The sequence below is a fragment of the Daktulosphaira vitifoliae genome, unplaced genomic scaffold (genome assembly GCF_025091365.1).
Source record: "Daktulosphaira vitifoliae isolate Bord-2020 unplaced genomic scaffold, ASM2509136v1 Scaffold_2, whole genome shotgun sequence".
Classification (NCBI taxonomy): Eukaryota; Metazoa; Arthropoda; class Insecta; order Hemiptera; family Phylloxeridae; genus Daktulosphaira; species Daktulosphaira vitifoliae.
Genome location: NW_026099573.1, coordinates 37,300,982 through 37,318,042, shown reverse-complemented (window position 1 = coordinate 37,318,042; position 17,061 = coordinate 37,300,982). Strand labels below are relative to the sequence as shown.

General features: G+C 27.8%; 1 protein-coding gene across 1 annotated transcript; it reads right to left on the bottom strand.

The window, feature by feature from the left end:
• Positions 1-1,106: 1,106 nt before the first annotated feature.
• LOC126899198 (epidermal growth factor receptor kinase substrate 8-like) lies at positions 1,107-16,747 on the bottom strand. The gene is made up of 14 exons (XM_050673791.1): positions 16,388-16,747; positions 9,077-9,160; positions 8,784-8,851; positions 7,685-7,929; positions 7,467-7,607; positions 7,205-7,376; positions 6,568-6,733; positions 5,838-5,958; positions 5,531-5,766; positions 5,297-5,450; positions 5,033-5,205; positions 2,864-3,161; positions 2,543-2,728; positions 1,107-1,686 (listed from the first exon to the last, which is right to left on the bottom strand). The coding sequence occupies exons 2-14, from the start codon at positions 9,124-9,126 to the stop codon at positions 1,540-1,542; spliced, it is 2,157 nt and encodes a 718-aa protein (XP_050529748.1). The 5' UTR covers positions 9,127-9,160; positions 16,388-16,747; the 3' UTR covers positions 1,107-1,539.
• Between the last annotated feature and the right edge of the window lie 314 nt (positions 16,748-17,061).

Genomic DNA, 17,061 nt, shown 5'->3' with positions numbered 1-17,061 from the left:
ATTATTACAAACAATGAGACAAAAGAAAACCTTCACCTTACTTACTGAAAACACTCTATATTTCAAATATTAAACAATATTTTGTTAACCTACAATAGCATTTTCTTAAAAAATAATATTTAACTTATTTATTGTAATAGGTTATTTTAATTTTTTTTAAGTCTGACTACTTTTTAATGAAACATTGATACAGGATTTCTTAAGATAACATCAACGTTTAGATGGCCGTTATTGATTCTTACACTTATTATAATCAGACTAGTCCGGAGCAATAAAATACCCTTTGCTGGTCTTGTGAGTTCGCCTATGCTATAAGAATTCATAAGATTTTATTATTATATTTTGTTGATAACATGCATCTTTTTTGTGCATATTTGATTTCCAAAGTTAATTAAAAAATTACATTAAAGTTATAATTAAAAAATTTTCTTGTAGCCTTTGCTTTTTCTTCCAAATATTTAGAATAAGTCACTTTAACTATTATCTTATATTTAATTTAGTTTCCTAAATCCTCTTCTTCATCCTCATATTCCTTTTTTTCTTTAATCCACAATTTTTTTCCTCTTTCCTTAAATTTCATTGTCTTTACCCTTTTTCTTATTGAAATATGACTTGGCAATTTCAATTTATTCTATTAAACTTCGTAGAATATTAATACTATATATACACTATCATTATATCTATATGTAATGGATGTATTGCATAATATATACACACATTAACCAATATAACAACAAATTAGACTCAATACTACATTTTACTACTTTTTATGTATATTTTTGTTGATGACCCTGAAAATGAATTAGTAAAAAAGGCTCTAATTTCATTAATTAGTTTGAGTTAATTGATTTGTTAACTAGCTGAAAAAATGTAAACTATTTTCATATTAAATTAAATAAAGTATAAATTTAGTTGAATTTAGCCACTTTATTTGTATATTATATCTCAATAATAGTTAAAATTGTTGTTCTATTTCATTAAGTAAATAAATAAATTGAACTAATAAAGAAACATAACTCTAGAACAATAATAAAAGTTTTATATAACATCTATACAATAAATTAAATAAAAATTAAGCTAATTCACTAACAAAATTATAATGCAACTTTTATATTAAGTAAAACATACATATATTCTATAAAATCTATGTTATAATATGAAATACCTATCTGATTGGTATTTCATTTCAAAATTTTCAACAAATATTTTTAAATTTAGATAAAGTTTAATACAAACCATTTATTAAACATATCAATAATACTTGCAATTTAACAGAGATTTTTAAAATACAAATTATAGTTACAAAACATAAGAATATGTTATAATATATTTAAACAGTACATGTATAATCAGTTATTCACAAAACAAAAATAAAATGTGTAACAAATTAATATGAAAAGTTTTATTAATGTATATATATATATATATATTGAACATTTAATAATAATTATGATAAACATTAGATGCAATATCAATTTCTTGATGCCAATTAAGTATGATGGCAACTCACTATTATATTGAAGCTTGTTATACATTTTTTCAAAAATAACGGAATTCTCCTTTTTTACCAATTCTCTCTTTACGTACCCAATCAGCTGGTGCTGGACCTGATTGTGGTACAGAATTACCACTCCTAGATTGTTCTGAACTTATGCTCTGATCAACAAACTCACTTTTCATTGACTCCTAAAAAGAAATTTGTTTAAAAAGTTGTTTGAAATAAATTCTTTCTACTAAACAAATTAGTTATGTAGTTATAGTTTTTATTTTTTGTGTGTAATGGTATTAGGCAAAATGGAACATAATGAAGCGCTCCATTTCAAACAATTTTCAAGAGTGATTTACTATATGGGGACAACAGATTATTTTATAAAGAAAAAAGTAACCAACACCATTTTATTTACTTTAAATATAAATAGTATTTAGTTCTTCTCAAATTTTATTACTTTTGTTTAAAATTTAAATAATTAAATGCAAATTTTAACTTTAAAAATGTTATTGTTTTAATAAAGAATATAATAAAAATGTTGATATTTTACCTAATTACCATAACATTTATAAAAATTTCATTTTTTTAGTAATAGAAGTTTTACAGGCGTTATATTTTTTAATTTATCTTTCATATCATTATGTATAATATGTCTGAATGTAACCCATATTATGGTATTAAGTTCAAAGCATAAAAAATTTAGATATTAATAAATTATATTGAGTGTAGTATACTATAAATGTTATTTATGTCTTAAATAAAATAAAATAGTCAATTAAAATATATATTATGATTATAATACTTATATTGTAAAACCAAAAATTTAATTTTTAAGTTTTCACTTATTATATAATAGCTGTAGTGTTAAAAACTGTTAGTTATACCAAATTTTTAATAGATAAATATTTAAATACTCTGACAATATTTCATTAGGAAATATTGTTAAAATCCACTCGAATTTATATGGGAGCTTTAAATCTCATTTGTCTCATTGTGTCCTTTACATTTAAATTTATAGAAAAAAATTGTTTAAAAATAAAATAATGAACTTGCCTGTACAGAATAATTGTGAGATTGTGAAGCTGATCTTTTGTCATATCCTTTTGTATAAACTGGATTAGTAAATACATCACTAGAATCTAACATTGGGTTAAATGGTGTAACTATGGTATGAGGCACATGAGCAACTTGTGAACGGCTATTGCGAGCTTTCCACCACTTTCTGCTATCATCCAGAATCTACAATAAAAAAACAATTATATATATTCTTTGAATTAAAATTGAGTAAAATAAATTCATAATTAGTAGGAAAATTAATCAAATTAATAAAATAATACTAAGGTAATAAATGTATCAATTTAGTTAGTAGCTTACTTCTAATAATTCACCACGAATGACTGAGAGTTCTTTATCATTGTTAGCAGTTCTTGGGTAAGTGACTTGAACAATCTTGACACCACGATTTCTCATATCTTCTAACCATCTAGCTTGGGCTCTTTCAAATCGTTCACTACTAGGTCCACCAGCTGTCATGTTGCGTTCAATAGAATCAGCAGATATATCACTACGAGCTGCTACATCGACTCGCTCTTTTTCCATTCTAGGTGGACTATGTAAAGATAATGTGTTGAAATCTGGCTCTGATTCTCCTTCTAAACTGTGTGAATCATCTCTAAAATTTATACAATGTTGAAATAATTAACCAAATGCAATATACTTTTTCTGGATAGCAGAAAAATGTTTATTATTATATAGTGTTGGGGGGCGTGGTAGAAACCCCCAAGTGGTATTTCTGGAAATTAGCATACATCAATATTCCAACGGAAAACTTACAAAATGCTAAATTCACTGACTAATTCTAATACCTGCGGTCAAGTGGTAAAACGACCTCTTTCAAGGCCAAGTTTGACATTGGTATCAATTAATATTGAAAATTTGATACCGTAAAAAGAAATTGATGTTTGAGGTGTACAGGAAAATAGAATGTAACGTGTTATACGTATAAGAAACACACAGATCTAACCAACAAAACCGACCTAACGTAAAAGGAATAAGACTAGTGGTTAAATTGGTCAAACTCAAAATACGGGAGCGTAATATTTATACATCCAAGTATTAATTTGATATCCACAGAGATTATCAATAATTAAGATGTGGAAATATTAACAGTCGATATCGAAAAGTGTACAGTAATATCTATATATAAGGCTCCCAGCATAAATTTTGAATTTAATGAATTATAATTACACAGCAATGGAAATACAATTTGTAATCAGTGATTTCAACAGCCATAGCACTAACTGGAGATACAGATACCTACGAAAATAAAAATACGGTTGCAAAATGGGCTGAACGAACTATTTGTCTTTAATACACAGCGCAAGCTCCCAGCATCCTTTGGAGGCATCGCTTCCTTTTAATATTTACACAAATGATCAACTAAAAAGCCCCGCAACGAGAAATTTTCTGTACACTGTAGATCTTGAAAAAGCCGCACAAAATGGTAATTTTGAAGTGACATTAACCGAATACTATGAACGAAATTATTTAAGACCAAATCCCCACAAGACAAATGTGTGTGCATATCATCTTAGAAATCATGAATCAAAGATGAAATTGAACATTGAATGATAAGGAGATAAAATAGACCATGTAGACAATCCTAAATGCTTAGAAGTAAAAGTGAACCGTGCTCTAACACATAAAGTACATAACGAAGATATTGGGAAAAAATTACAACAAGAAATAATGTACTCAAAAAAATGAGCAAGGACAAAATGAGGTGTTTTTCCAAAGGTACTTCGAACGTCTGATCTAGACCTTTGTTATTTAGCCGGAGATTATGCCAGTTTAGTATAACGTCTTTAGCACACGTTGAAAAAGTAGACGTAGTCTTGAATAACACAATTAGAATAATTATTGGATGTCTGAATCCACATCTGTAGGAAAATTCATATTTTAAGTGAGATTGCTTCTTCAGATATAAGAAAAGAAGTATGGTAGAAAGGAAGATACTGATAAGCAGCCACCGACACTCTATGTTTGGCGAAATTAAAATCAATAGTCGATTAAAATCTAGAAAACCATTTATAGAAACTAGTGAACCCACTACAGAAATACCAACAGTGACAAGATTAAAAAAGGAGCAAGAATGAGTCAATGATAATGACAAATGCACCATTTGAGGACATCCGACAGAATTCCATCCCAGGGTACAATTTACTTTGGCATAAATAGAAAATCATTAACAGAATATGCTAGGAAGAAGGAAGAACTAAAGAAAATATGTGCAAATAGGGTCTAACCACAAACGCGGACTGTGATTGCGGGAACATTTAAAGGATAAGAAATTTAATGGAAAGCCCAATACTACCTGTAAGAGAAAAGACCGTGGATTTTATAGGACAATAATTAAAAGACAATGCAATTGAAATTGTTAATTTCTGGGAGAAGGTAATTTAGAAATCTACCACTGACCGACACATGAAAAAGAAGATAGTGTCAGCTATTTAAAGGTATTAAATACTATTTTTTTTAAATTACCTATCTTCTGAATTAAACTGTTCAGGGTGACCAGAATTATAGGTGTAGTGTGGTCTTATACCCTGCATAATACCAGTTGGTTGTTCATGTTCATATTCAAAATAATCGCTACTATCATCACCAACTCCATGTTGTCGGTCCCTGTGATGGTATGGACCATCACGAAACTCTCCCTATAAATTAAAAATATTTATATTATTTATAACAAAAATCATAATTTAATCTTTTGGCCATAGAAATAAATTGTTTTAAAATATATGCTACCTCAGGGTGGATATTTTTTATTTCTTCTCTCGACTTTTTGTGTTCTACAGGACCAACAAGAGCTTCAGAAGATGACACTGGAATCGGATATTCAGGTGACCAACCATCCATAAATATTGGGTGGTAAGGAGCTACATAGCCTTTCCATTGTTCTCTAAAAAAAATAGTATGTTAAACAATTTAAAAACTATTCACAACTTTTAACAATGTAAAAGTATTAAGTCAAAAACTTACCGGGGTATAAGCCAAGCATCCCCAAGGGAGTGCCACAGTTCAGTTTCTTTACTGGTCACACAATTCATTAATAAGTTAATGGCATCTCGGGTGAGTAAAGGCGAAACTACCCTAGACGGTATGTTCGGTTTGTAATGGGTATCATGCGAGGCGTCCACAATTAATGCCAATGGTGTAAACAGGAAATGAACGAGTTCTGGTGCATTAGGATCATGAATATGAGCTTTTAATTTTGCCTTGAAAATTTTTAACACGAGGTAAGCTATTGGTGTATTTAGTATTACATTATAGTAAAATTAAAACTCACTAAGAGGTTGAATGACAGCTTGAACTTTTGAAAAATATCAACAAATTCAATTTCTGGAGGAGGCTTAGCTCGCATTGTTAGCATACCATCTCCAATGTCCTTCTTTTTCGATTTTCTATTCCTTAAAATAAAAGGTTATTTAATTTTAAAGTTTGCAAATTTTCTATCAAATATCACACTACATTACATATTTATAAATAGTCAAAACAGAATATTAATCTGCATGTGAATTATGAAAATGAATTTTCTTTAAGAAATCAAATAGTTTATTTTTGACGTTAAATTCAAAATCAATTACACAAATACTTCATATTAGATGTTTATGTTCAAAGTCTAATTCTTCAACCTACAGTTGAAAACGTTGGTGAAAATTAGAAAGGGGTTTGATTGAGACTCTATTTTATTTTGTTTCCACAAAAATTAAATAACATAGCGAATCATTTCATAGCTTACAAATGGTTAGTTTAAACAGTTTGAACACAGTTTATATGTTTTTAGAAAAGTCCGTTCTTTTAACGGACGAAAGAAAATTATAACCAATATCCATTTTGAAATTTCGAGCAGTGTTATATATAAGACTGTTTCCTTAACTACGCCTCACAAAAAATCACTTTTACTTCATCAGTATTTCTCTGGCTACTCAACATAACCTAGAGATATCGTACCAAATTCTTCGACCAATTCATATGTGCAACTGGAAGATATAGTTGGTAAAAAAAATTATATATACCTTCTTCGACGTTCAAGTTCACGAGATGCAGCTGCCGCATGTTGTAATCTAGCAATAAATTTCTCAATATCATCAAAGCAATGGTTAAGTACAATTACATCTCTTTCATATTTTTCACTCGAAGTTGAACTTGTTTCATCGTCTACTCTGGCAGTACTGTCAGAATCTAAATAAATAAAATATACATGTATACATAAAATGCATAAGAAAATATATGAACAAAATAGAAACAGAATTTTTTGTTAAATTAATCTATTGTTTGATAATTTGGGAAAAATTATTAGTTTATTCATAAATACAACTAAGGGAGACTAAACTTCCTTCAGCCTCCTAATTTAAGAATTGCCCACAAGCATTTTTTTTTTTTAATAATACTTATTATTTAATAAAAATATTTTTAAGATAGGGAAAAATTAGTTTAGGTCCCCCAAATAATGTTATTTTTGTTGCACCAATGAGCTTGTCTTATACTTTACTCTCCAAAACAAAAATTATTGTTTTATTTAAAAAAATCAAGACATAAATATATACTGATAAATAAATATGAAATAGGCTCTCTCACTTTTCAAATTTCGGAATCATCGTTAAAAATAATAAAGTAACCAATAAAAACATAATAAACAAGAAAGGCACTTACGGTGAGCAACTGCATTAAATACGGATACTTGTTCACGAACGCTTACGCCGTTTAAGGGAGGTGGATTTGAAGGAGGTGGAGGTGGCATGTGTCTAGTCTTCCTACTAATACCTTTGCCAGATCTTAACAGCTTCAAATCTTCGACTAGCTCCTGAGCTGGTATACTTTGGCACTGAACAATACAATTGAAAATTACAGTATTATTTTACTACATTAAACCTATACAGGTACATTACATTCGAAGCCTATTAGATTTACTTACTTGAAATATGTGCATTTCTGATCGGGAATCAACCTGACCAACAACAAAAACCAAAATGTTGTTATAGATTTCCATGGGGTCGTTACTTGTGAACGCAGTTGGTTCTTTTACTAATGAAATGGGGAATCTTTCCATTACCACCTGTGTAAAATATATTTGACTTAAATTCTTCTATAAGTATCAATAATAAATTAATCCAAAAAACTGTTATAACTTACACCCGTTTCAAAATCCATTATCATCACCCATTGTTGGTCGAGTCGAAGTTGCATCTTTTGCGACCAAATACCATTGGACTTTTCCAATTGCAATAATCGTCGCATACCATCAGCCGGATAAACTATACCCGTATTTTTAGATACAGTAAAAGTCGCCAAATGTTCGATGACATAGGTCGGAGCAATGCTATCATCACCACCGCCCGCTTCATTTCTTTCTTCAACATGAATGATACTCTGTTGATCTAAAAATAAAGTCAAAAAAGAAAAATTAACGACATTTTATAATTGTATCACTTTAGAGAAAAAATCAGAGTAATTTCAGGAGGGATATATTTGAGTCCGGCACATAATTTTGCTTTTCGTAATAAGCAAAATCTATAAAAAAAATTGTGCACTAGTCATAAAAGATCTTTAGATAATTTTTTCAAGGATGGAAAACATAAGATACTCCTCAGGGAGTGTTCAATACAAATATACATCAGAAGGGCCTAGCTCTCTTGACTATTTCAAGATTACAATAACAATATACCTATTTTCGAAAATTGACGCAATGTTTCATTTAATATTGAGTTAAAAACACTTTTTTTCCTTGTAACAATATTATGAAAATAAAACATATATATTTTTTTTTTTGCTCGTACCGATGCTTAGAACCCTCCTCGAAAAATTAATGAATTCAACACTGTTCTTAGAGACAAAATCTTAAATACATTCCGAACAAATTGATATAAAAATAATAAAATTTTATAAATGATAAAACCAAAAACTATAATGTAAAAAATTGATTGAGAAAAATAATACAAACAAATATATAGGCACATAGAATAAAGTACCTCTAAATATACGTATTTTTAATATTTTAATAAAAAACAATATATTCTAATCATTGTCAACTATTTATAATATTTAAAATATGTTGATTTTTAAATATATAAAATTATAAAATGACATTATCAAATATTAGATAACATAAGTATGTATACAATTAATAAATATACTTGCAAGTTAAGATGAAACAAGGAAATCTTTTAAATTTTACAAATAGAAATCTAATTATATTTCTTACATGAAAAATGTAACAATTTTTTTTAATTACCTGTAGAGTATCCGTTTGAATTCACGCTGTTTCGATGGTAAGGCATTATTGGTTTTTCATTTACTTCTCTAAAAACAAAACATTAACTTATAAAACAATTCTTTATTAATCAATTAATCAAACGTTTTGTTTTTAACCAAACTACGTGACGGTTCGAGATTCTCTAAAAACATACTTGAATTTTAATGATTTTACTATAACACAATTATCAAGATAATATGTGCATAATGAATCATTGTATAATTTATGTAGAAGATATTTTATAGTAATATAAAATATACGTTAATTCATACCTTTTATTTGTTCCTTGGTGATGCATCGACATATCTTTCAATCCAGGCATTTCTTACAATAAAAAGTTTTGGCAACATCTATTCCTAAAAAAATACAATGCCACGATTAAAATATTTGATTTTTCTTAAACAGCAATAAATAATCACTTTATTAAGTACTATTTTATTTTTAAAAAACAAATATGTTATTATATTAAAATATAGATCACTTTTTATTCATAAAATTTAATTTGAATAAATTAATTAAAAATTCAATAGTATATGTTTAAAACTAAGTTAACTATAGAAAATTTATTGTAAGAATACACAGCTGACAACAGTTCAAAAAACAGTTAATTACTGTAGGTACAATGCGATAAATTTTTAAATGATATACACGTACTTAAGTTTTTGCAAACGGTTACACGCGTGTGACTGAATATTAATCAATTGAATTGCGTTAACAAACTTTGGAATTTATAAGACACAAAATCAACGACTGTATAAAGAATTCGTTTGTCAATGAAAAGCTAAATACCAATTTCTTAGCTACCTTCTCATAGGTGGGTCACATAGTTTTAAATTATAAGTTATTTATTAATATTATCAATAGCAGACACGGTCAATAGTCTTTAGAATGAAATATGTTAACAATATTAAAATACAGAAAGAATAATTGTGATACTAATTGTTCAGTTTAAAACTGACTGTGCATGTAAAAATACTAATAAAAAATCTCACTTAAAACCTTAAGCAAGAGGTTCTCAGAAGTTATTAACTAGTGTTAAATATATTCAGCCAGTTAAAAATATCCTCATATTCTCTTTAATTGTTCGCGTGATAAAAAAATACTTAATAAATATCAAGATAAAATATTTTCTTAAGTACACTAATCGTAGCTACATGGACATGATCAGTAATAAAACAATATATAATTGTTAAAATACACAAAATGAACAAGTGGAAAAAACTTAGAATATCTTGCTTAATAAATTAGACTAATAATGTAAACTATTTCTACATACCCTGCAGCAGCTAAACGGATTACCCAATTTCGAAATTCAATGGAATCCAATTGCAACACATTTTACATTTCCTATGGATATTTAAATGAAATATATGCAATTTCAAAGGTACAAGAAGATTAAAACATAAGTCACGCTTAGGTTACTTAATGAAAGCTCAAAATTTCAACTTAACTAATAAAAAAAACTAATAAGACTAGATAAAATTTTAAGCGTGTTCAAATAATAAAAATTTTCAAATAACAATAAAAAAATTCTTTTTAACAGTTGTTAGATAATTCTTCGTATGAATCAAGTTTTTAATCAGTAAATTAAAATTAAGTTGTTTAAATTTAAAAAAATTGAGGATTATTTAGGGTGAAATCCTAAGGAGTTAAACTACATTATATTATTTTGTATAACTTCACGCATATAAGAACATATATTAAAGATATGAATAATTTAGTAATAAGACTAATCTATTTAGATCCGCGACAGACAAGTAATTTTTTCACAGAGAAAAAATCTCAATTTTAAGTTAATACTTTTACATAAATACACGCAAACGCTTATTAAGAGATCTCTTAAAACTTGCAATATTTAAAATCAAACTTATAAACTGACTGACTGAAAAATTATTTACTCAACATAATAGTGTTAATAGTACAACATTATGGAAATTAAAGTATGTTTGATTTAACATTAAATGTTATATAAAATATTTAATTAGTAATACTTAGCTAATTAAGGCTATATATGCTACCGTAAGGAATAAACCATTAAATATTTAAGTCGTGAAATATGATAATATTTAGCATTCATATTTTTGTTAATTTAATTTTTTGAAAAATATTAAATGAAAAAGCTCTTAATATAATGTCAAAAAAAACTATTTTAATGCATTATTGCAAAGAAAAAGTCGTATTTAATAAAATATCTTATGTCAATTTGGTTAATAACATCATATCAAGTCATAAATGACTAATGTTCAAATACATTAAAGCTTTGTTACAAAAAAAAAAAAAGTAGTTATGAATATTTTTTAACCAATTATTCTTCTTTGTTAATTATTTTTCGTAATTATTGGAGATTATAAACAAATCGTTTTCTGACAACAAACACGAGCAGTCTAAATATGTCCAAAGAGGTTACAAGCCTATTTCAGTGTTCACTAGGGCGTGGAAACTAGTAATCATTCGATTCTTGTAAATTTCTTTTTCGCACAGTGTCTAAATAACTTGACCAACGAGTTTCACGGAAAAAAAACATTACACGCAAGTCATCGACGTAATATTAATACTATCCTCGTCAAATTCCCTACCAAATTAATTGAAACTCGTTAGAATGCTAACTGTTTTTTATATTTAAACTAAAAGTACAAAACATTCGATTTTAAAACTTTTCTCCGGTGAACGAACTTGACGTTTGACACACAAACCGAGTCAATAAAATGAGAAGGTAACACGTCTTATAACTAATGCACGCCTATACCTACACGTATTGGATTCATCGTTAATAATAATAATATGAATGAGTCTTATGGTACACACATATGGCCATACACGACATTACATATGCTTAATGCTGTCTGGAAAACAATAGAAACAATATGCAGTCTTCAACTATAGATAGAAAAAAATCCATGGCATACAAACATCCCTAGGTTAATTCGTGTAGGTTTAATTGTTTAAAATACTAAACGAGAAGACATTTACAACCAACAGTTTAATTTATGTTAACAATTAATGAACTTTTAACGACAATGCCGCTAGGAACCTCAAGTACCAGACAAATATCTATACGGTATAATTTTACACAAAGAACAAAGTAATACGAACGCAGTACTTATAACTTATTTATTCAAAACCGAAACTTTAAACGGACGTTTTTAATTATACAAGAATAATACACACGCTAGTATTTTATTATCTAACGTTGGGCCTAGTTGCATGCTAAACGAAATCATCACTACACACTTTGAATGAGGTGCAGTATAAGCGTTTTAATATTGACATGCTCAATTCTTGCGAAGAGAAGAGAAATCGTTGTTCTTGACGAAATCATTCCGCCTCTTAACTTCCACTTGCGTTTATGGTCATCAACACTTTGATGGTATCTAACATAAGAGTAAGTTATATCAGATTATGAGTTCACGGTTGACAAGGTGTATGTATTGTTATGAATTATTGTTTATACATTGCAAACGGTATATTAACGGTAAGGGGATAAGTGTATAATTACACTAGAATGTAAGCGTTAAATATTGTTTTCACTTTTATCATGAATAAATACATATAATAAACCGTCTATTATAGTATTAAAAAATTCACTTCTTTTTCAAGGACTTTCCGCCGAAGAATTTTCGAATAAATTATTATTTGTTATCTATCCCATTCAACTTTTATCTCTTTAGAATTTTTACTCGTGTTATGATTAGTTTAATTGTAATGGTAACGGCAATTGAGTTTCTACTGAAACTTCTATTTTCAAATAGTATTTTTAAGTCAAAAAAATTTTTTAACCAAATGAAAATCGTAAGAAAAAAATCGAAGGGAAAAATAGTTATTGATTGAATAATATACTAATATTTACCTTCGGCTTTTGAAGATTAAATCTTAATAAAAAATGTTAAGTAAACGTTTAAAACATGCTTTTAATTCTCGTTGCAGTTTATGAATACTTTAAGACTTTAAGTTTATGAATGCGGGTAGCCGTTACATCAATTTTATAAGTATAAAGCAAAAAATTTCTCTGTTAGTGGCTGTATACCAACATTTTTTTAATAGTGTCAAAGCAACTTATTCTTATAATAGTTAATGCATAATGACAAAGACTTGTTAAACATACACAAACTCTATAAAAATATTATACTTTATATATTATTATAATATATAATTTTCTTGTTAACAACCATTATATAAATTTATATTAAATGAATATACGAAAACATTTAAATATTTAGAGTTTTTCAATAAAATGAAAGTCATCACATTTTTTTGTAATCTATATAATATTACTATTTCAACTTAGTATCACAATAGTAATAAAAAAAATTATTTAATTCGAATAAACTCATAAACTTTCATATATCTTCAAAACTGCCGAATGACTACTTAAAAACAAATTTTACCTATAGATGGAAGTGTACAAAAAAAATGTTTTCTATGCCTATAAATTAAAAAAAATTATATTTTTGACAATAATTTCACTCATTTTACATTATGTAATACCAGCACCCGATATAATGATAATTCATTATTATTATTATTATTATTAGTCTACTATAATATAATAAACAAGGGCCATCAAACCTTATCGTTACGTTAATAGTTATAAAATATTTTAATAGCCAGTTAATTAAAATACATTTACAATCACACATTAAATTAGCTTTTTTAAATGATATCGATAATAAACAATATTGACATTTTTTATCGGTATTATCGACATTATCCGATTATAATTTGCAACATTGCGATAAATAAAGTCATAGAATCTTAGAAATTTAGATACCCATAATTCATTAAAATTCATGAAAGATTATCCATGTTGTATTCTCTATATCGATGTTGGTATCTATAGAACAAAATTATTTGTATGCTCATAAATTAAATTTTATTATAAAAATAGGTCAATAAGATATATTGTAAATACTTTTAGTTTGACAAATAAATTTCTTTCTTCTTATATTTATTTCTAATTTTATGAACAAATGGTTTTTTAATACTTAGGTACTTTGTTGTACAATCTAACCAACTAGTAACAAATAGGAATGTGTTAATTCAATAAATCAAGATTTACTACGAACTTACAATGCAAACATGGGTACTTAAAAAACTCGTTTTAGTATTAACTAGAGAATTATGTATTTATAAACCACAAACTAAGATTTATAACAATATTTAATTGTATTCATTTTGGTATTTTTATAAACTTATTCGTTACATTTTTTAACCAATCTATATAAGAATTGCTGTTCTTACCGAAAAATAATTATTGAACACTTCCTATTCACACTTATTAGGTAATACAAATCTGTGACATATTCAGGGGGTAGGGGGCCTTATTAACAGCATATTCATCTCTAAAATTTATATTTGAAAGGTCATGTAAGAAAATATTTTTGGAAGTTAATAACATTTTTATTAAAAATGTTATTAACTTTCAAAGTATTGGTCCAAAAAATTTTATCAACTACTCATTTTCTTAAATAAATCATTTTTTATTTTATAACCTAGTTAAACATGTATGTCACCATTTACAAAAATAAAGTTGATATACTAATAAGGTATAAAGATGAATTCAAAAACTACAAAATAATTGATTAATCAAAAAATATATGAAACTAAAGTATACCAAAATAATTTTCTTAAAGTAATAATTATTTTAAGAGAAACCGAGTGGCTAGTGTCATAAGAATCACCCTGTTGTATTATATATATATATATATATCGAAATGAAAGTTTCAAGAAAATTAATGTAATTGTAATAAATAATCAATGGCAAAACGATAAAATGTGCTAAGTTATTCCTAATGTTAATAAAGTGGTTTAATATAGTTTTAATTAGATAAAAGTAGAAATATTAAGTTGTTTTGAATTAACTAATACGGAGAAAGAAAAGTAAACGTAATAAGTACTGTTAATTCTTAAATAAACTATATTCTATAAAAATGGCTAAACATGAAATGGATTCAATTGGAATGTAACTATACTAACACGGTAATTAGAAACGCATGTTGTTTAGAGGAGAAAAAAAGTTCAAGAAATGTATTTATTTATATCATAAGTTAAGTGCAAAAAATATCAAACATGATACTTAAAACATTTCCATATGTGTTTTTTCTCTTATATAAACGTAGATTAAATGAATTATATTTTGTAAAGACATTTGCTTAGCTTGGAATGAAATCGCAGAAGTAATGTTTTGGTGATCTCTTAATCATATTGCAATTGAATAGTTCATAAACAATTAAAACCAAAATAATTAATATACAACTGAACAACAACTTATTTTTCAAAATAAACGTATCACACGTATTCTTAGATGGTGAAGATTATAACAATACATATTTTAAAAAAGATTTTCCGACGAAAATGTTCATTAGCTTTAAACGATTTAGTTTCAAATTTTCTCTTGACAAGGCAAACTATTTTAGGATTATTATTCTTAGTTTATTAAAAATGTAAAGACTCCAAAACTTGCATATAACTAACAATAGTATGACAAAATACAAGTTATGACACTTATTATTTTTTAATACAATATATGTGATTCATTATTGTTATGGTACGCGGAATGATAGTGGATAATAACAAAATATGTACATTTTGTAATGGTACTCTCATACACACAAACATTGAAGGTCACCAATACGCCACACCTAGCGCTGTGTGGATCGCTTTAACATTCCAGAACATTTTTCACTAGATACGCACACCACATATATACCCACTATTAAGGTTATCATATATACATGATATTATGGAGACTAGAATCTTGTAAAGAATAATTTTTTACTATGTTAGCGGCGATGCAAACAATTACTTACACCTTACAGGTGATATAATTACATTTACGAATGTTTTTTTTATGTTTATGGAACCTCTAAATTTCTGGATTAACTAACTTATTAGTCAACAGACAATGATGACTACTTTGACCAGCCTACCAATACATTCCAAGACTCCACTAAAATACCTGTATAGGGCGATACGTGTAATTATTAACTACGCATTAACCAACTTCTATTACATATACTACCTATGTGTACACAACATACCAACGCAATGAAAAAATAGTATTAAAAAATGATCAAATATTTTTAGAATGTCTTATAAAAGAGAATCCGAGAAAAAATATCTTGGTGTCCTTTCAATAGTTTGACTATTCATTTATATAATGGTTAAGTATTTAGATATAATAAAATTATATTCGAGTACGAAAATTTGAAACGTTAAATTTAAAGTGAATTACGTAGCAAAGTACATAGGAACTACGATACAACATAATTATAAGCTGCGATACTAACAGATCTACTTGATCAATGGAGTGAAAGGACTCAGTGACTATCAAGCGAATATTTCGCAATTTGATATTATGAGATAGTCGTCTTGATGGCGTGTACACGATTCAAATAAATTTTGAGTACTTTTAAACTCAAGAAAATTACATAAAAGTATTGGAGTATTATTTAGAAATGAAAAAAAAAAACAATTTGATATCCCAGATGCATTGGCGCAAGGATAAACTTAAGCCTTAATGTATTAGTTTTTACAAGTTAATCTCGTGATAAGAAATTTAATGGTTTCAATGATAAATAGCTTACCTTAAGATTTATGAAGTATCGAAGAAGCAATATAACAATGAAGAACGGTCGAGTAGTATCGTTATCTCCTCCGCATTCGACGATGCCACTGCAGCATCCAACGTCACTGATAATGTGATAATGTTTATATCAATGGATACACGGTAATAATTTCAACTATACACGACGAATAAAATTCGTGAAAATAAAATATATATTGAAAACGATATTTTACATTAAAAATAATGTTTACACGAAGAAATCGTGTGAATGCAAAAAGTGAAACGTCAATGGAGAACGCGTGTGAAAGCGACGGCAGTAGTTTTGGTTCTGACCACGGGCTAAGCGGCACAAGCGGTCGCCGTACCTCCACCGACACAGGTGCTACAACGTTTTAATGTATCTGATATCGTGGTACCTGTTACCAATGGTATCTATACCCAGTGGCACAGCGACAGCGGTGTGGCTGCTGCCTATTGTTGGCGGGCACGTCCTGCCAGCTGAAGAGATGGCAGTGAGCAGCCGACGGGGTCATGACTGGTTACCGCAGGCAGTCGTACACGGTCCGCCGCCGCCGGTAAGCCTGGCGTTTTGAGCAGCCTGCACGGCAATTATGCGTTCAGCAATCAGCTGCTACTATGCATATATTACTTTGTGCGTACACACCATAGCACTGGACACTCGATGTAGTGTTA

What these genes read in the sequence shown, in the direction of transcription:
- LOC126899198 (XM_050673791.1), bottom strand. Translation starts at nt 9,126, where the DNA reads ATGCCTGGATTGAAAGATATGTCGATGCATCACCAAGGAACAAATAAA. An exon ending in GAACTTGAACGTCGAAGAAG is followed by an intron (nt 5,959 to 6,567) that starts GTATATATAATT and finishes TTTTATTTTAAG; the next exon opens with GAATAGAAAATCGAAAAAGA. An exon ending in GATGCTTGGCTTATACCCCG is followed by an intron (nt 5,451 to 5,530) that starts GTAAGTTTTTGA and finishes TATTTTTTTTAG; the next exon opens with AGAACAATGGAAAGGCTATG.